Below are 20,565 nucleotides of genomic sequence, written 5' to 3'. Positions count from 1 at the left end.
CACTCCACCTCCAGCTCTTTCTGATTCGATATCACCCATCCTTATCGTGAATCACAGGGGTGGGAGCCCCTCCCTCTATGTGGCCTGAAGGTGGTGGCCAGGGCATGGACGCGGACATGCCAAGGGGACCCAGTCATGGAATCAAAGCAAGATGCCTGTTACTGGCTTCGGGGGAGTCTCACGAGAGGAGATTTCTCAGGTGTTCTCTTAGCATCAGTAAGCCTCAGAGAAGCCCTGGAGAGTCCAGCTCTGTTTGTAAAAGCAACCCTGTCCCTAGAGGATTCTTGAGTGAATAAAAACATTTTAGGTTTTTAAAAGTATCCTTGATTATCTTCAGTTGGCCCAGAATTTTCAGTCTTGGCATCATGGGGCCTTTCCTTTCTTCAGGCTGTCTGGGTCTGCATGTGTACCTCGTTTGTGAACTTGACTTTGGGGAACCTGGGACTGTGAAGGGAGATGAGATACGAGGGACCAGAACTTTGTCCACATACAGGTTTGCTGCTGGGTGTGTCCCACACTCATAGTGGGTGTGGAGAGAGTAAGCCTTTGGTTAGAAGCGGTCAGGCCCAGAGAGGCTCAGAGTATGTCCCAGGCTCCCCTGACCCTGACACTGAGTAGGATACTCTGAAGGCCAAGATACTGAGCATCACCAAAAATATGCATCAGTGAGAATCCTGGGGACGTTGGGAGGTTTTTCCTGCCCCAGCCCTTCAGGCAAGCCCGCAAGCATGTCTGGCCCTGGAGGAAACCACATGGGGAAATAAATGGTCTGTGGTCATTTACTGCTTGAATTATTCCTATAGAATTGTGCCTTTGTCCTCCTGGTGTTTGGGAATCTCTGAATAGCTCAAGGCAATTGAGTCACCCTAGGGTTAAGGCAGGGGGCAATGTCTCATGTTTAAAGTGGATAGAACTTGGCTTTCATATTTTTCTCTCCCGTGAACATTTAAACAGCTGACTTCAGATGAGGCAGCCAGTGATGGTCTCTGGGCACTGTGGTGACCTTGCAATGAGTCCCTTTGACACCCGGGGTCTCAATGCTAGAAGAAACCCTGTATACCACTCACAGGTACCAGAGGTGAAGGCACCCCCCCCCCCCCCACCCTGCCCCGCAAGTCTGTGCAGCTGGCACGGAGAAACTGAGAGCCCTCAAAGACATTCCATAAGGTGCCTGGGATGTGAGAAAATGGAAACAAAACACAGCAGCACCAAAAACCAGCCCTGTGGGCAGCTGCACCAGGATGTTCCCAACTGAACACAGACAATGGCCACAGACCAGAAACAGTGTGCTACCAGGATCTTCTATGCCTATGTTTGCGACAGACGAGGAACCAAGAAGGTGACTAACCATTCCCCTCTCCCGACCGACAACCCCGAATGCTGCCTCTGTACCAAGCCAGCAGGAGCCCTGCCTCCCCTTCCTGCCTGCTACATCCTTATTGACTAAGTCATGTGACCATGAGTTAACAGTAACTAACTGATTATTAAATTATGAAGACCCAGTCATTGAGTTGTTCACCCTCCCCTTGACAGACTCTGAGTCAGAACGGCCCCCACTTTCCCCCCTTCTCTGCCTCAGCCCGCAAAACCCAATCTACTGAGAAGTCCCCCAAAACATCTCGCACTGTGATGCCCCAGGGTTTCTCTGGGGTGGATTCTTTCTTGCTGCAGTAAGGTCAGTAAGCCTTGATCTTGAGTGGGCTGAGTGTGCTCTTGGTGATCTTTGGTTGGTGAACTTTTCCATCTGTCAGTTGGGCACACTGACAACTGCCCAATAAATCTTTACAGGGATGTTGTAAGAAGCAAGTGGCATCATATGGGTAGGAAGGAGTTTTTCAAGTTGAAGTTGCACTGGGTCTCTAAGCTAGTGCGATGTGGAATTTCCAAACGGTTCTCTTTCCAGACTTAGAATACAGTACTTTTTAAATGGAAGATTCCTATTCAAGTTTCTATTATGTGGGCCTGCCTCACTTCCTCAGCTAAACCCCTCCTCCAATTTAGTGCAAGGAATAGCAATTAACACAAAAACTTCAAAGGCACTTGCCTAAGGCTGGGGCCTGCCTGCGAGGAAGATCTGAGTATTCCTGGGCAGGCCAGTGAGGTTGAGGAGCGGGTGACTTCTGAGCACCACCCTTCTTTTCCTGCTGATACCAGGGCTTCCACGAGGGAGTGGTGGCAGTTTCAGCAAGGCTGAGAGATAAAGCCCTCCACCCCACAAAAAAGGCAGCCAGCAGCCTCATTCCTCCTCCTCCTCCTTCTTCTTTTTTTTTCCTCTTTCTTTTTTTTTTTTTTTAAACACTCAGTGGTTGGCCCTGTTGCTCCAGGGTGAGGGCCAAACTCCATAGCCTGGCCTCGGAGACCCGCTCACCTCCAGCCATTTCTTTTGAGAGGGTCCACGCTGGGCCACAGCAAATGTCTCAGGGATTCTCAATTTCATGATCCTTTTTCAATTCTCCAAGACTAGTTTCCGCTTTTCCTTCTGCTTGCCACATCCTTCCACATCTTTTCCTGCAAAACTCAGCCCATATATCACTTCCCATATCTCCTCAGCTGACCTCTTCTGCCTCAGGGCCTTCTGGTATTTTGTAAGGGATGTTACTTGTGCACCTATCACGTTGTATTGAAATTGAAATTGTGGTTCTCCTAATTGCTAGTCTACGCTCGCATGCATGCACCTACGTACCCACGCATGCACCCACGCACGCATGGGCAGCTGTAGGGAGCCCAAGACACCCCCCCACCCCCCCGTGAGTTGGGAAGCTCCTTGATGGAATGAAATGTACTTTTTCATTTTTGTATCTACAAGGATGGGGTTTTTTGTACTGACCACGGGGTCTGGTACACAGTAGGTGGTTGATGAATGCTTTAATTTGCTGCTGTTGATCTTGTTATATTTCAGTATCAAACAGTGTGTTGTTTTCACTGGGATTCTCTTGGGACAAGGAAGCGGGGAACATTTGTCACTGGAAAGTTTTTCGCAATCAGAAAGGCCATTCCTAGTCAACTGAGAATCCATGGCTCTGCCCAGCTTTTGGAAGTGCCCAGCTCATCTGAAAAGAATTTTCTTGATCCTGTTTTCAAGCCTGCCAAGGAGGGGTTCATGTATGGTTCATTAGCTGTTGCAGCTAGTGTTTTCCCACTAATTGCAAGTAAGTCTCAGGTTGGGGATTTTTCTTCATTTTAAGAATCACTTTCTTTTTGGCATGCCCATATTTTTTGGAGGAATAGATTATCATGAATATCCTGTTTTTTTGGTATTATTTGGGCAGCGGTTATCCCTGAGGGATGTCAAAATGCAGTATCAGTGAATGTTAATTCCACCCCCTTCCCTATCAGGAAACTAAAAAATGAAGCCAGGTTTGCCCCAAAGGCCTGTGTTATTTCTGTTGGAAAAGCCCACAGCCTGGAAATCAGGACACTTGGGTTCAAGTCTTGTTTTGCCGTTGACTAGCGATTTTGTTTTTCTAATAGTTCGTTCTCCATGTGTTGTCCCTGACCAGCAGCAGTACTTGAAACCGTTCTAGAAATGCAAATTCCTGGGCCCTACTGAATGAGAAAACTCTGCAGCGGGCGTCCAGAAATATTATTTTATTTTATTTATTTATTTTTAAATTTTTATTTACTTATTTAACAGAGAGCGATCACAAAGAAGCAGAGAGGCAGGCAGAGAAAGAGGGGGAAGCAAAATTCATGACCTGAGCCGAAGGCAGAGGCTTAACCCACTGAGTCACCCAGGCGCCCCCAGAAATCTTATTTTAATAAGATTTTTTTATTTAATAAGTTTAATGATTATTTATGTTATGAATAAGGTTTAGGATGACCTTATTTTAATAAGATTCTGCTGTACACTGAAAACTGAGAATCACTGATTGGGTCAAGGTCATTTTATCATTTTGAGATAAAATTATGTTTAAAATTATTCAGATCATTAAATTATATTGCTACACAGACATGCACACACAAAATGACATTACAAAAATTTTGGAAGAGACAAAAATTTAGATGTAAATTCAACTAAAGTATAAGCATTCTTGTACATTTTCTTCTAGTATTTTTTGTCCTCCACATATTTTCACAGGGTTGTGATCACAGGACATGCACTAACAGGTAGACCGCTTTTTTCCTGCTTAACACAAATACTGTAACTACTATTCAGAGCTGCCGCTTCCACTTTTTCATCAGAACTATTCTGAATGACCACACAGGACTTTACGGAATAGCTGTGTCTTGGGTACTTCACCAGGCTCCGGTGAACTTGGTCTGTGGAGGTGAAAATGCTCTTAGACAGACAAGGAGGCCTCCCCTTTGAGCCATTTGATTTTCTCTTCACTTCGTCCCGCCCCTCCCCACCAAGACCATTGTGGAAAAAATCAAAACTATGAGTGTTCCCGGAAATAGAGTCATAAACAGAGAGGAAAGGGAGGTTAGCCAACAGCCCTGAGTTTTCCAGAGTCATCCAGAAACTGGGATTCTCCCAGGCCTGAAATCCCCTCTTGAAACCCTGAAGCAGTTCGGTCCTCACTGCGCTACCTTGTGGCTGCGTCTGTGAATTGCACCTTCTCTTGACAAGCATGGTGGTTGGAGTTTGTCTCCTTGCCCCAGGCTGGTGCCTGCCTGGGAGCTCCCCTCCCTGCAGGACTGGCTGTGCTCCCTCCCATTGTCCTGGTTTCCACACTGAGCCTGAAGTCCAGCCATGACTCCTGGCCTGCTTGGCAGGCATCCAGATGTCCTGCTTGGCCCTGGCCAGTCCCTTTCCCTAGGGATCTCAGCGCCCAGCTGAGAGGGCCACTCTGTCAAATGGACACCCTCCTGGGAGCCTGCATATAATCACCCTCCTGGCTGTGAGAATGGCTGTGCCCTCTGCCCTGTGTGGATCTGTGGATGTCAGGGACACCAGGCTGATGTCAGCGTGGTCCATTCCTGTGGGGACTGCTCAGCCCTGCCTGTGGACAGCCTCCACCCTCCTTTCCCCTCCCTGATGACTTGCCTATGCGGACCCAGCATGCAGCTGGTGCGGGTAACAGGGCAGGGAGGACGTGACCGTGGGCATCTCCGTACAGGCCAGTTGGCTTTTGGCTGGATTACTCACTTGGTGATTCACAGCCTACGGTCAGTTCCCAGCCCCAATTAGTTCCTTCCTCAATCAGCCACTCCGTTTCTTTTTGAAAAATGTACTATTCACCTGACCCAGCATGAAAGAATACGGGGGCAAGTCCTAGGTCCCCGTGCAAGGCAAGCAGGGTAGAAGATGGGCTGCTGTCCTCTTACTCCAGGCTTGTCCTCTCTGGGTATGTTATCCTCAGGAGGGCTCGGGGTTGGGCCAGGAAGTCTGGCAGTGGATGGGATCTGGCCTTTAGCAGAGAGAAGATAGCATGTCACTAGTATGCTAGACTCTGGTTCCCTATGCATTCCTGATGAGCGAGCTCCATCTCCAGATGTCACCGGCAACATTACTCACAAATGACCTTCCCTGAAATTATAGAGGCCTACCAGGAATTCGTAGGACCCATGGGATGGATGATTCTGGGCCCAAGCCGATGATTGTGGAGGCCTGAAGTCACAGTGTTAGGTATAACCCTTTCCTGGTGGCCCTCTTGGGACAACAAATCCAAGACCAATCTAACTGCAGCTAATCAGAATTTTTTTTTTAAAGATTTTTATTTACTTAACACACAGAGAGAGTTCACAAGTAGTTAGAGAGGCAGGCAGAGAAGGGGAAGTAGGATCCCTGCTGAGCAGAGAGTCTGATGTGGGGCTCAATCCCAGGACCCTGAGACCATGACCTAAGCCGAAGGCAGAGGCTCAACCCTTTGAGCCACCCAGGCGCCCCAGGTTTTTAAAAAATTTTTTTCTCTTACAAAAAGCCTATACTCTATGACCTTAAAACTCTTTATATATATGTTTAAATATACTTCTAATCCCTAGCCATATACATGTATTTAGTTTTTCATAGTTATGATTCAATAAGTGGGTTATTTAGTTTTTTTCCCCCCACTTTATTGCGTGTAGAATTTCCTTATACTTATTTTTAAAAGCTACAAGACCAGTTGTTATTTAACTTTTTGGAGGTCACAGGTCCCTTTGGTAATCTGCCAAACTCATGACCTCTGTCCCCCACTCAAAGTGCACAGACGCACGGCCTTGGGTGCCATCCCAGGAGGCAGTTGGACTCTCTGATGACCCCCACCCTTGGGGCAGGTCAACATCCCTGGTGTTACACTGTGAGCGCCTGAGGGCCAGCACTAAGCCTTGTATTTGTGAATTCCATCTTGATCACCCTCAGAAATTTCTGAAACTTTTAGTACTTGAGTAGGCATCTGAAACAATACTTGTTTACAGATGGACTTTGTGCTAACTGGACGGTTAATTGTTAGGCATTCCAGTTGTTTCCAGTTGTGGGCACTTGTGACCCAGGGCAGCTGTCAATCTACCCACCTACGATTTGCTTTGCTTTTCTTCTTCCCGGACGGCCTGTTTGGGAGAATGTGGAAAACGTGTCCTGTACAGGCTCTGTACCTTTGCAGATGCACGAGGAACGCCTCCATCTCTTTTGTTCCAATTCCACCCTATGAAGCTGTTCTCAAATGTCGCCGGCCTCCCCAGAGCCCTCCCTGTGCCCCACACTTGGAAGTCAAGTCTTCTGCTTACCCCCCTGCTCCTTGTTCTACAGCCACACAAAGTGCCGCAGACTGGGCAGCTCATAACCCACGGAAATTCATCTCTCGCCCTGCTGGAGGTAGGAAGTCTGAGACCCGGCTGCCAGCGTGGTCAGGTTCGGGTAAGAGTCTGCTTCCTGGTTTCCTCACAGGTTGGAAAAAGAGCAAGCTCTCCGGAGTCCTTTTTATAAGGCCACTAATCCCATTCAGAGAACCCCACCCTTATGACCCAATCATTTCCCAGAGGCCACAGCTAATGTTCCTGTCATGTTGAGGTTAGCATTTCAATACGAATCTGCAGGAAACACATTCAACCCACTGTACTCTTAGTGGTACCCATCGCACTCCACGTCCTAGTCGAGAAAATTTTATGTACACATCTCACGTCCTATATTAGACTCAGTGATATGCTTCATGTATAGGACACCCAGAACAGATCATTTGAATATGCCCCTGCTCTGTAAGACAAAGTTATTTTCAGTAATATGGCAAAAATTAGGAATTGCTATTTTCTTAATTTATTCTTTAGTCTTAGAGCAATGAACAATTTGAGAGGAAGAACACACTGCTACTTTGAAGATATTCAAATGCATTAAAAGTATTTCCTGTAAGAACTAAAATTTTTACTTATCAAACAAAATATAGTTGACTCTTGGAACAACACAGATTTGAATTCTGTGGGTGCAAATATGTGTGGAAGATTTTCTCCCCCCCCCGTAAATACAGCACAGTACTGTAAGTTAATTTTCTCTTCCTTATGACTTTCTTAATAACATTTTCTTTTCTCTAGCTTACTTTCTTGTAAAAATATAGCATACAATACATATACATATATGTGTTAATTGACTGTTTATGTTATCAGTATGACTTCTGGCCAATAGTAGGCTGTTAGTAGTTAAGGTCGGGGGGAGTCAAAAATTATATGTGGATGTTTGACTGTTTGGGGGGGGTCGGCACCCCAATCCGCAATGTTGGTCAAGGGCCAACTGTGTTACATCTCCCAGGTCTGTCCTATCTGTCTCACTGTTTTACACTGCAAACTTAAAAACTCTAAGTGGTTACATTGGATAGCAGAATGGAAATTCTCAGGTTTTGCTTCTTTGTCTTCACAATCACTATGGTGTATCATCTTTGATTCTGAATTTGCTGTTTAAATGTAGGAGAATGCAGTATGTGCCACAGGGGTTGGAGACATGAGATGGTCAAAGCCAGTTGGGAGGATTTGAAACCATGATGCTTGCAGTGAGCTCGTCACCGAACAGGTGAGTGTCAGGGGCCAGCCACATAACTTGGAATTCTCAAAATTAACATTGACAGAGAACATCGTATTTATTAAAGGATAAGTAACAAAAATGAGATCATTTGAAGATTACATAGATATTAATGAAACTTAGCAGTAACTACTAGCAGTTGTTTGCCACTTGGGCCAAAAAATTATTTTGAGGAGGTAGGAGGCTTATCTGATCACTGACATTGTTTAGAATTGCGATAATGAAAAAAAGACCAACTTTTAGTAGATTCTGTATTGTATTTACATTCCTTCTGGAAGCTGGCTGCCTTATTATGGACTTCTGGGGTAGATAGCTCCCACCTCGCCCCGCCCCTGGTCCACCCCTGATTTGACTGCTCAGGGTGGGAGTTGGGGCCAGGGGCTGGCTGGCCGCATAGTTGTACACTGTCTACGCTCAAAAGCCATGGTTCTGAGGGTGGGCTGAGGCCTTAGGGGATGGCCTCTATGTGAGACCTATTTTCTTCATGCTCTCCCAACAAAGCAAAACAACAATCCACTGAATACAGAAATGGAAGAATCTAGCCCTCTCCCATGAAGTCAGGCATTAAAGAAATTTGCAGCACTTCTTTGTAAAACAGTGTCACTCTTCGGACTCCCTTTTCATTGTTGATGTTTGGAAAAACAAGGCATTTCTCATGGTATTATAAGTATTGGTACGCAGTGGGTTTGCTGGTATTTTTAAAGGCATTAAACTTTACACAACTTTCTCAGCTTTGGTCTCTAATATGGTAAATATTGATAGATGTATTCCATACCAGAAAAGCTCTCTGGGGTCCTAAAGAATGTTTCAGAATGTAATGGTGTCCTGAGACCAGGAAGTGTGAGAGCTGCTGTGTTTGTGCACTGCCTTATACACATGGCGCGTGCTGGTGCACAGTGGTTGAATGAGGGACTGGGTGAATGTCAGCTGCTCCCAGGATTTGGAAGCTGCAACTGGGATAGGAGGGAGGGTGGGCAGGCTCTCGTCCCACTACCCCAGGCTGTGGTGACGGACATCTGGAGGCTGGGGTTGCTGGGGGCTGAGAACAGCAGCTTCTAATGTTGGCTGTCATAGCAACACCAGTGAGGGGGTGGGTCTGGGTCTCAAGCAATGAGGTCTGGGGATGAGGGTGATGGTAGCTCTGTGTCCTGGGGGTTTCAGGAGGCTCCCCATATCCTGTTCCCCTTGGTGCTGGCAGATTGGAACAACCGCCCCAATCTGTCTTTCCTGATGGGAACTGAGCAGAATTGTTTTCTAGCGGCCTCTGGCCTTTCACTCACTGGCAGTGAGCACAGTGGAAAGAGAGGCCCAGAGCCTCAGTCAGACAGATCGAGCTCTTGAAGCTTCTCCCTGCTCTGCTCTGAACAGCCATGGGACCCCGCAGATCACCTAAATGCTGGCTGACTCTCTGCCATGGCAAGGAGGGGATAGTATCCGGCTGATACTCGGTGCATGGTACCTTAGTGGGTCCATGAGTCACGTCATTCATAAACACCAAAAGAGGCAGGCTGGGGGTGGTTAAAGAAGAAGGGTCCTTGGGGGAGTTCTTCCTGCCCCATGGCTAGTGTCTCCCAACACTATACCCACTGTTGACACTTTGCCTTGAATAACTCATTGTGGGGGCTGCCATGTGCATTGTAGAATGTTTGGCAGCATCTCTGGCCTCTGCCCACTACGGGCCATAGCACTCTCTCCCCAACTGTGACAATTAAACATGTCCCTGGGGGCGCCTGGGTGGCTCAGTGGTTTAAGCCTCTGCCTTCGGCTCGGGTCATGGTCTCAGGGTCCTGGGATCGAGCCCCACATCGGGCTCTCTGCTCAGTGGGGAGCCTGTTTCCCCCTCTCTCTCTGCCTGCCTCTCCGCCTACTTGTGATCTCTCTCTGTCTATCAAATAAATAAGTAAAAATCTTAAAAAAAAAGAAAAAAACATGTCCCTGGACATTGACAAAAGTCTACTGGGGGGGGGGGCAGTTCTGCTGCTGGTTGAGAAATGCCAGACTAGATACCCGTCTGACAGGACCCCACTGTGGGTGCTTGCTTGTAGCCAGCCTTGGGAGATGACCACCAGCATCATACACACAGATCTGGGTCACTCCTTGAGGAAGAATTCTGCCAAGAGATTCTGCTCTCAAGAGAACAAGAGATCTCCCCACTCTGATCCTTTTCCCTGAAGAACCCATCTGCTAATCGTGGCTGCTTCCCTCGGCTTTTGGACAAACCAAGCCCTGGGACAGCAGTAGCTGACCAACACGAGATCTGTTGAAGGAAGTCTGGACAATGCCCAGCAGCCTGGGGGAGGCCATCCTGCCCTTCAGCCTCCTCCTTGGCACTCATGACTCCCAACCTCCGTGTCTCCACGAAATACTCCAGGCCATCGACAACATCATAGATAAAAGGAGGGTGGTAGTGTGACATGACGGAATGCTTTTGCCACCAGAATGAACAAGTCACCACCACAGACATGTGCCCTGGGTGAAGTTCCCTGGTGTAATGTTGAGTGCAAGAAGCCAGAAGCAAAAGAGCACATGCTGTATGCTTTCATTAATGGAAAGTTCCCCCGAAGGCAAAGTAATTGACGTTAAGGTTCAAGGGGTACACAAAGGAAGCTTCTCCAATGCAGGTTCCTACTATGAACATTCATCGGGCAATTATGACACAGGCACTTGATGTATGTTACACTCTGATAGAAAATAAGCACACAAAAACAACATTCTGGACTGAAGGTCAGGACAGGCCCTTCAGCAAAATCCCTGTCCACCCAGGGAATAATGAGGATTAGCAATTTTGCCTGTTTGGCTCTAACTTCTTATTGTCATTTTTGGACCTGGCTTCATACAGCAGATGATATATGCACAATAGTGAGCCCATGCTCGGCACAGACAATGTTCAGTGGCAAACAGTCAGTACTACCCATCAGTTATCAACCAGCCTAGGATACAAAATAATAATAAAATAATAAACGACCCTTTATTTTTAAAGGGGAAACAAGAGTCTGGAACTTGCAGTGATATTGGTTACCAAATTCCTCATTCTCCAGATTTTTGCAGCTCCTTCCAAAGTGTAGTCTTTGAGGGAAGAAAAAATCTAAAGCTTCTACCTTAGAGCTACTAGCTCCTGACCAGTAACAGCCGCACACAGAAAAGGCTCCAATACCTGTCTATTTGGTCAAATTGCTCAGTTTACTTCATATCTGTCACTTACTGATCCAGTGCACTATTTAGCCAGGAACCTGGAATCCACCTGTCAGATCAAGTGTTTGGATCTGTTTTTGGCTGTTCATCTCGTTTATGAATTTACAGATCAAACAGGTATAACTGCTGTTGGAGTCCTCAGTCTCAGAGTAAAGCTTTGGCTGAAAAAAAAAAATGAGGTCTAGAAAATGTGCAATGCTCCCTCTCCTTCAGACCTGACTGGAAACAGGACCCTACAAATCCCTCTCTCCTCTGAGAGAGCCAACAATCAGACAACCTTAGTGAGACAGAGCATTTCATTGGAAGCTGTGCTGGCCAGCCACAAATCAGATGCCAAGTTAGCGCTCCGGAAGATCCAGAACTCCTTCAGACTCTTCTCCATCCTAGTCTTAGGATGACTAGATCTGATCAGACATGGCAGAGACTTCAGTGCAAGCGGCGAGTGCTTTTAGACTTTTGTCCCCAGAAAGATCTCCTAAAATTTCAATCCCTTACAAATGGTAGCTCATCCTGTGACCCATGACACCATTAATAGGACCGAGCTCTGTCCCACACCATCAAGAACCACTTAGATTCATCACGACAGACATTTAAAAAAGAAAATCCATGCCCATCTCCGCAGAAAAGGCAGGCTCTTACCTAGTCCTGGGCTTTGTCCATTGGCACTTGATTGGATAAAGACGCACAAAACCAAGAAAATAGAGACACACGGGGGCCTTTCCATTTCTCCTGTCTCACCCGGGGTCCGAGGTCTTCTTGCTAATTTCTGAAGTTAAAGAGACCAGATTGCCTATTGATACTGTGTGAGGGAGGCCTGCTCATTAATAATTAACTTTTAACCAGGGTATCCAGTGTTCACTTTCCTGACTATCCCCCAATTCCAGGCCTAACGATATCTAATACAACAAAGGATGATGTACAAAAGCTTTTTTAAAAAAATCCCGACACATTTGGAAAATCAAATATCTTGTTATGTATTCTTACCTTCTTGGACCAAGGTCATAGTTCCAAATTAATCAGTTTAAAGTTAGTATGTTTGGGAATGCTGTCTAAGGTCAAGGGTCAGTGGCTCTCACCTGGTTGCCTAGCTTTCCCTCTGTCATCACTGTGACGGGGATGCTGGCTCATGGCAGGGGTGTTTCAAATTGCAAGCTAAGCACAAAGAAATAGAGAAGGGCTCTGGCAGGTGGAGAGCTGCTGGAGGGTCCTTTTTCTGTTCAGTTCAGCAAAATTGCTGGTGCCTGAAGTTAAAGAGTTGTGGAGAGATGTTTCTATAAGCTGAAAGGGGCAGAAAACCTCGAACGTCAGTGTAGGAAGGAGCCAAGATGGAGGACCGGTAGCCTTTGCTGGGAGCCCCACTGGGAGATGACCCTATAATAAACTCTCCTCCTTTGTGCTAATTAACACTCCTACTGTGGAGAGGACTGAGAATTCAGGCCACTCAGCAAAACCAGGCAGGGGAAATGTTACTGTGTGTGACTCTTATGATATACCTTGGGTCCCTAGTTTTATTTAAACTTTATTTGTTCAATTTTTTTTATACCTACTATCTACCAGCCACTGTTTTAGGCATGAGGGACATTCAAGCATACAAAACAGATGAACATTCCTGTCTTTGTGAAACTTATGTACCATTAGGGATGGGAGGACTCAGATGATAGACAATAGACGTAATGAATCAGAGATTTATGAAGCTTGTAGAATGCAGTGAGAGCTATGGAAGCTATGGAAACAAGGGAAAGTATAGCAGAATTAAGGGGGGGGTAGTGATTTTTAAAACATTTTTAAAAGATTATTTATTTACGAGAGAGAGAGCATGAGTGGGGTAAGGGGCAGAGCAAGAAGCAGACTCCCTGCTGAGCAGGGAGTTGGACACAGGGATCAATCTTGGAACTCTGGAATCATGACCTGAACCTAAGGCAGATGCCTAACCAACAGAGCCACCGTGGTGCCCTGAGGTAGTGATTTTAAATAGAATGTTCAGGGAGAGCCTTCTTGGGAAGTTGAACTTTAAATGACTATTTCAGTGAGTAGCCTCTGTAGACATATTAGGAAAGAGTAGCCAGTGCAAAGGCCCTGAGGTTAGAGCGTGCCTGGTATGTTCCATGAACAACAAGGAGGCCAATGTTCAAGGAGATACCCTTATAAAGACTTTGACTTTTATGATCTGAGACATGGGGAAGCATTCTGAGCCAAAGAGGGACATGATTTGTATTATTTATTTTTTTAAAAAGTCATTCTGGTTTTCGAGGATGGGAATAGATTATAAATGAGTAAGGGTGTAAGTGGGGAGAATGTGAGGAGGTCATGGCGATGATCCAGTGAGAAGTGAGGGCTTGCTTCAGCATGGTAAGAGTGGAACTGGGGAGTGGTGGATATGTTGGATATATTTGGAAGGTGGGTGCAACAGGATTTCCTGAATACTGGAATGTGAGATGCAAGGCAAAGAGAGACGTTGAGGAAGACTTCAAGGACTTTGGCTCAAAGAAGTGGACGAGCTGTCAGCTGAGGTGGGGAAGGCTGTGAGTGGAGGAGTTTTGGTGCGGGAAGAGGATGCAATCAGCTTTGGCCTTGGGGCCTTTGAGATGCCTCTTGGACAGTAAGTGAAACTGTTGAGTAGGCAGTTAGATAATTTGGGGGTTCTGCTCTGCTGATTAACTCAGCAAGATACCGGTGAATCCAAGCGGCTCCGGAATACCAAAACCTCTCCCTGCCAAATTTCTGCAGAGTACATTCTCTTACCAGTTTCTGCATGGGACGAGGTCTTCAGAGTTCTAGCTCTCATAAGTCAAGAATTTCTCCAGTATAATCTCATGCCAGCTTGTTTTGTGAGGCTCTCCTGGGGCGGGAGAGGAGGAGGGACATCTGTCCCCTTTCAGGGGTGCTACCCGCTCCCATCTGTCCAAGGTCTGCCTGCCTGTCCCATCACCCTTCTGGGTTGGTTTTAATGCACCATCTCTGTTGTCTTTCCATGAAGCTGGCCAAGGAGACTCCTGGCAGGGAAGAGAGGAGGACTTCACACAGAATAAGGTTTCCAGAGCCCGAGGATGCTGGGTCTACCAGATGAGCAAAATATAACTTAACCTTAATGAGCCCCATCTCCTCACCTCTAAAATGGGATAACGTGAGCCAGAGATAAGGTTTGGAAATGCCAGCTTAATACCATTTTTCTCCGAACATCTTTCTCCCTTGTTCTTTCTCCCTTTTAAGAAGGACAAAGTGGAGATAATTCTGCAAATCTTTTGTCTTCCCAAAACTTAGGACCTAGGACAAATGAATTGTAACCAACAAAGACAAGCAGAAAGCTGAACACGTTTTAAAGGGATGTGAAGGGAGCAGGAGGACCCACCCCTACCTTCTCATCACTAGAAAGAGAGTCTCTTGGGCTTTGTATGTGGGTGGGGGAGGAGAGATTTGTCTCTAGATCTCTAGGGCAGGCAAGATAGCTTCCCAGAAACCCCGCTGGAAGGTGGTAAGAACCCGAAGATGACAGGCCTGTGTGGTGCTGGCAGATAGGTAAAAGATGGCCCTGTGCCTGGCATGAAGTAGGAACAGCAATGAGCCTCCTGTGCTGACAGCTCATGTAAGATAAGAAGCACAGGCCCCTTGGTGGCCACCTGTGTGGATGGGGGACAGAGGACCTGGTGCCACCCCCACCCCCAGGCCTGGGGTTTGTGTCTGATCCAGAACTATGGCATAATGGGGTCGGGGTGGAAAGAAGAAATCCAGGGGGCCTGAAAAATATGAATTTGGAGTCAGTAATTCTGATGGCTTACAGAAAATAGAGACATTTCTTGTGCATCAGCATTTTCGGACAGAGCTCCGTCCCTGTGCAAAAAGAGGCACGTCATGAGATGTGCATGTGCAGTGGCCAGCCAAGGGCCTGGTTCACACTAGAGGTCCAGTAGTGTAGTGACTTATTTTGGAGGTAACACAGTCTGTGGTCGAAAGTCCAGGCTTTGGAGTAAGATGGATCTTGGTTCAAATCCCTGCCCTATCACTTTCTAATTGGGTGACCTAAGGCAAGACGTGAGTGGCCAAAGCTTTAACTGTTTTCCTTCGTCTGGCTAGGGACTGCTGATGCCTTCCTGATCAGGTTAGAGGGGGTCATGGAAAGAGGTGAAGCAACCTTGGCCAGGAGGAAACAATAAATGACAGCTATTATTATTGCTGAATTGTTTTTAATTTACTTAGGGGATCGAGAGGGTGTCTAGGAGGTAGGTTAACAGCAGGACCACAGTGATGAAGTGAAAATGGTAAGAAAGCAGAAGGGTCTGGACCACTGGCTCCAAAATCTGTTTGAGCATTGGAATCAGAGTCAGCCTGAGAGCTCAGGCAGAGGACATGTTTGAGGTCCATCCCAAGAACAATCCAGTTTAAGCTTCTGGGACTGAGGTCTGGAGAACCTTCATTCTAAAGTTCTCCAGGCTGTTCTTTGCCCCTCACAGTTGGAACAGGTGTCTCCAACTGGTGCTTGTTCTATCAGGGCACAAGAAGGAAGTGATATGCCTTTCAGATGTTTTGGTGCCCCTCTAAAATTCGTATGTTAAAGCAGAACTCCCAAGGTGATGGTATTAGAGGTGTGGCCTTTAGGAGGTGATTAGGTCACAAGGGCAAGCCCTCATGAGTTGGGGGAGCATCCCTGTAAAAGAGACCCCACACAGATCCCTTGCTGCTTTGCCCCTGCGAGGTTACAATGTGGCCCTCTATGAAGACCATCAGACACTTGCATCTACCAGTCCCTTGATCTTGGATGTCCAGCCTTCTGTTGTTTGTAAATTTCTGTTATTTACCCAGTAATCTGTTACAGAAGCCCAGAAGGACTAAGGTATCACCTGAGAAAATTTTGTGTGTGTATATATATATATATATATATATATATATAATGTTTATAATACATTTACACTATACAATTAGAATATAGCACTATACACTTAGAATATAGAATATACAATAGAATATAGTTTATAATACATTTACACTATACAATTAGAATATAGAATATAATACAATTTACACTATAAAATTAGAATATAGAATATATTGGTGATACGTAATTTACAAGCACATAAATACCCATATATTTGGAGGGGGTAGTCCTCAAGGCTTTGTTTTGTTTATTTTTAAGAGAGAGAGAGTATACACGCAGGGGTGAAGAACAGAGGCAGAAGGAGAGAGAGAATCTCAAGCAGGCTCCATGCTCAGCATGGAACCTGACATGGGGCTCGATCTTACAACCCTGATATCACAACCTGAGCTAAAATCAAGAGTCAGACGCTTCACCTACTGAGCCACCCAAGAGCCCCAAAGTTTTTTTTAAACTGATAAAGGTGCTTGTCTGAAGAGATGTGAAGACTGTGGTAGAGGGATAGAGTGGCTCCCAGGTCTTACTGACCTAATAGAAATGTGGTTGATTCCATCAATACTTTGGAAGAATCAATAGCTCCACTAGTGGTATCTGTAGTCATTCCCATGCTGAAGAAAGCCCAGCAGTTTATGTGGGACTCTTCATTTCCCATGAACTGAAAAGGGGTAGGGCCTGAGGCCCATGGAGACTAGAAACTCCAGCAGAGTTATCAGCACTGTCTGTAATCCTTGGTCTAAAATAGTAATGGTTTTATAATTACATTCTTACGAATTTCCCAATTCTTGCTCTCTTTTAATTTGAAAATCTTCTTGAAGAAATGGAAATTTCAAGAGACTGGCATTTGATGACCTGCCTGTCACCTTTTCCTTTAGTGAAATGGTGATAAGAAAGTTAATCAGAAGAAAAGAAATAAATATTTCACAGAGATAAAGAGAGCAAGTCCCTGGTGGGGAGAAGCCAGGGGGTCATGGTGAATTTCACGTATGAAAGCAACAGAGTTTTATATTCAAAATCAGCCATTCTTGTTTCATCTTCGAAACTGGGGATACGCAAGAGTGGCAGCCCTGGGTTGGAGTTCTCAGACAAGAGTAATGGAAACAATACCTCTTGGATTGGTACTGTTCTTTCCCTCACTGTGCGGTTGAGATTTAAGAGATTAAGAACTGGGACACACTGTATCTTCCCAGGAAAAGGCAGAGAGGGGAAATCAGGCCTGTCTGAGCCCGGGGTCATATTCCTTAACAACCACTGGCCCTTGATCCCTCTATGTCAGATTTTCTTCAGGACTTCACGGGGCTTTCTTTCCTATGCCTTCACCGCATTCCATTTCCAAAGATGAAATTTATGACACTTTCAGGATCATGCCACTGGGAAATGATACTTTCTCTTACAGCTGCTGGGGGCCAGGCTGCCACCAGGAGAATGACCAAGCTTTTATTGGGTCACCAATCAGTGTGTGGACATTCTAGTACCATGCAGGAGTATGGCAAAAACAAGAAGGCTCCAAATGTGTCCTCATTTGGAGAGGGGTTGGCCTGGAGTTTAACCTTTCCTTATCTTTTTTTTTTTTTTTTTTTTTAAGATCAGTAAACAAATGAAAGGTGAAAACAAGTTTGCAGGGAATGTTTTAGACTATTTGAAAGAATGAAGTGTTTCCAGCAGTACGAGCTGGTATTTATTCAGTGAGATCATCATGCCTTTACCGATAAGACTTGCAGATTAAACTTTGCATTGGCTCTGCCTCTGGCTGGTTTTTCAAGCCCTGGGCAGATTCTGTTACCTCCCTCTGGCTCGGTTTTCCCATCTGTAAAATGGAATGGTGAGAGCAAATGTTACCATGTGAAAGGCCTCTTCAGCAGCTCTTGGTACAGTCAGAGCTCATTTGGTTTTTTAAACAAATGAGCTAGGAATTATTTCCCCCCATGGTACAGGTGAGAAAATGGAGGCTCCCAGATTCCTTGTCCAAGGTCAATATCTAACTCATGCAGATCGGGTGGGAGGATTTCTAGGTCCCTGGAAGCTCCGTGGCTCTCTTGTCCCCAGTCTAAAGTGAAGACCCAAGCAGCCAGCGAGCAAAGAGTTGAGCTCTTTCTGAACTTATTTTTGTTTCCTGCTCTGTGCTGGCCAATTACTCTCCTTGCCAGAATTTCAGCTTCTGGTTTGTGGAACAATGAAAAAAACGAACACACCAAAACCCCAAACCAAAGCAGTTTTTTTTTTTACCCCCTGTGGCTGGATACTTGGAACCAATAATGCATCTTATTATGTCGTTGCAGTAGAATGTCAAATCTTCCCCCCTGCCTCATGCTTGGAAGCAAAAATAAGCAAAGATTTAAGCTGATTTAGAACATCCAGATAGACATGGGTCTTTTTGTCATTTGCCAAGGGTCTTCTCCTCTTTGGGAAAGAGGGGAGATATAGCTGAGACTGCCTGCTTCCTCCAGCTGCTTGAGCTGTTGGGTGATGATGCTGGGTTACCTGGTGAGACCAACTAAGCCATGAACTGGATGGCTGTTTGCAGCAGAGCAAGGAAACGGTTTGGGAGGGTGAGGTCTCTTTCTCTGGGTCCCATGTTTCTGTCTCTGGGATACCCAGGGGGCACTGACCCCATCCGGGGCATCAGGCAGGGCTGCAGCCTCTCGGATGGAAATGCCCAGACCTCTCTGTGGCAGGGGTATTTGTGGCACATCACACACGCGTCTGGGGTTAGCAAGTGAAGTTCTTGGCTGCGAAAAATCAAGAGCAGTTCCCAAGGTGCTGCCTCAAGTGCTACCGATGGCTCATCATTCTTCCAGCATCCGTGGTGTCTTGATGACACAGTTAGTCATTAATTGCTAGGCTCAGGGGTCAACAATTCAGGGGCCAGCTCCCAGAGATGCCAGACCTGCTGTGGGACTCACTGAAGCCTCAGAAACAATCCTAGGACACAGGGTGATTATTCCCCTTTGTACAGAGAAGACGGCAGAGGATTCAGGAAGTCACTGACTTGCCCAAACCGACGTTCTAGTAAGCGGTCGAATGGGGTTTGAATGATAGGTGTCTAACTCCAAAGCCCGCTCAGCAAAAAAGCACGTTTGCCAGGCGTGCCGTCCTCATGTAAGTCAGGTGAAAGGAAAATGAGGCCGTGCTGTGTGCTCTTGAACAGCAAGGACGCAGATCCTGTACTTACTCTATCACTATGTTCCAAAGAAACGTTCTCCAGCCCTTTGTCAGCTCTTTCGTGCAGAGAGCCCTGAAATAGCCCACGAGACTCGCTCAAGAGAGAAGCCACGGAGACATTATGGTGAGATAGAACTATATACTTTACATACAGAGGGTTTCCCAAATCAGCAGTAGGAAAAGTCCAGCAAACATGAAGGGGGTTCTTGCGCACGGAGCTTTGTCGTGGACGGAACAGAATGTTTGACAGGGAGTTGTTGGGGTGAGGCTGCGCTGCGAATGACCTTGTTTACACAGCGTTACCAGTTACCCACATGGTTTTGAAACCATTTGGGTTAGCTTATGCCCAGGGTCCTCCAGAAAGCCATGGGGTGCTTTGACAGGCTTGGATAATTCTGCTGAGGCCTGGGATCACGACCTGAGCTGAAGGCAGACGCTTAACCGACTGAGCCACCCAGGTGCCCCAAGACATAATTTTTTTTTTTTTTTAAGATTTTATTTATTTATTTGACAGAGACACAGTGAGAGAGGAAACACAAGCAGGGGGAGGGGGAGAGGGAGAAGCAGGCTTCCCACTGATCAGGGAGACCCATGTAAGACCTTGAGATCATGCCCTGAGTCGAAAGCAGTGCTTAACAACTGAGCCACCCAGGTGTCCCAAGACATCTTTTTTTTAAAAGATAAGATCATGTCTCTCACCCAGATATTAAAAATGAACATATGGTACGTATTTTATTTAGCTCATTAATGAGGAAGCTGGTAAGGGTGTTGGCATAACTAGTTCAAGGGAGAAGCAACTCCCGCCCCCACCGGCCCCAGCAAATGTATATGGATAAAGGCATGTTGAAAAGAATGTACAAAGGAAAGCACGGGCTAGCTTCTCCCAGTGTGGGAGGAAAGTCAATCGAACTTGCACACAGGATAGGGCAGGATTTGCATATTGCTTTGCTCCTAGTTATCTGCAGTGTGCAGAGTTGTAAAATGCCTCAAGGGCAAAGAATGCCAGAATCAGATGGCCCAGGAAGGCAGCCGCGCAGAGCGCATGGACAATGCGCCCTTTTCCACTGAAGCACAGAATCTCCCCTGTAATTCCTATTGTTAAGAAATGATAAAGGGAAGTACTTAGCTACAGAATTTTAAAGATAGCAGAAGTTTCCTTCGGGAGGAAAGGCTGTCTCTCCGTATCTTTGTCTCTTGAACAGTGGCTTTGTGATAATGGAACTGAATCTACATGCCCCCCTCTCCCTTCTTGGCTCATTGAGTGGGCAAAGTATTTAAAATCTTTGTGCCTCAGTTTCCCTACTATTATTAACCTCAAGCATGCCCGGCACAATACATGTCCACTATGATTACTGTGATTATTTTTATTAATAATTATTTAATATAATAATTATTTTTATTAATAATTTTATTAGTTATA

The 20,565-nt window shown here is 46.0% G+C and overlaps 1 protein-coding gene across 1 annotated transcript in view; it reads right to left on the bottom strand.

Annotated features, from left to right (window-relative positions):
• Positions 1 to 20,565, bottom strand: part of LIPC (lipase C, hepatic type) — a 149,158-nt gene that overhangs the window by 117,400 nt on the left and 11,193 nt on the right. Inside the window, exon 2 of the mRNA XM_032342677.1 lies at positions 11,759 to 11,885. Coding sequence (XP_032198568.1) covers positions 11,759 to 11,843 — 85 coding nt within the window. The 5' untranslated portion in view covers positions 11,844 to 11,885. The remainder of the gene's footprint in view (positions 1 to 11,758; positions 11,886 to 20,565) is intronic.

Source organism: Mustela erminea, chromosome 5 (assembly GCF_009829155.1).
Source record: "Mustela erminea isolate mMusErm1 chromosome 5, mMusErm1.Pri, whole genome shotgun sequence".
Lineage (NCBI taxonomy): Eukaryota > Metazoa > Chordata > Mammalia > Carnivora > Mustelidae > Mustela > Mustela erminea.
Note: the sequence above shows the minus strand (reverse complement) of the source record. Positions and strands in the feature narration are given on the sequence as shown.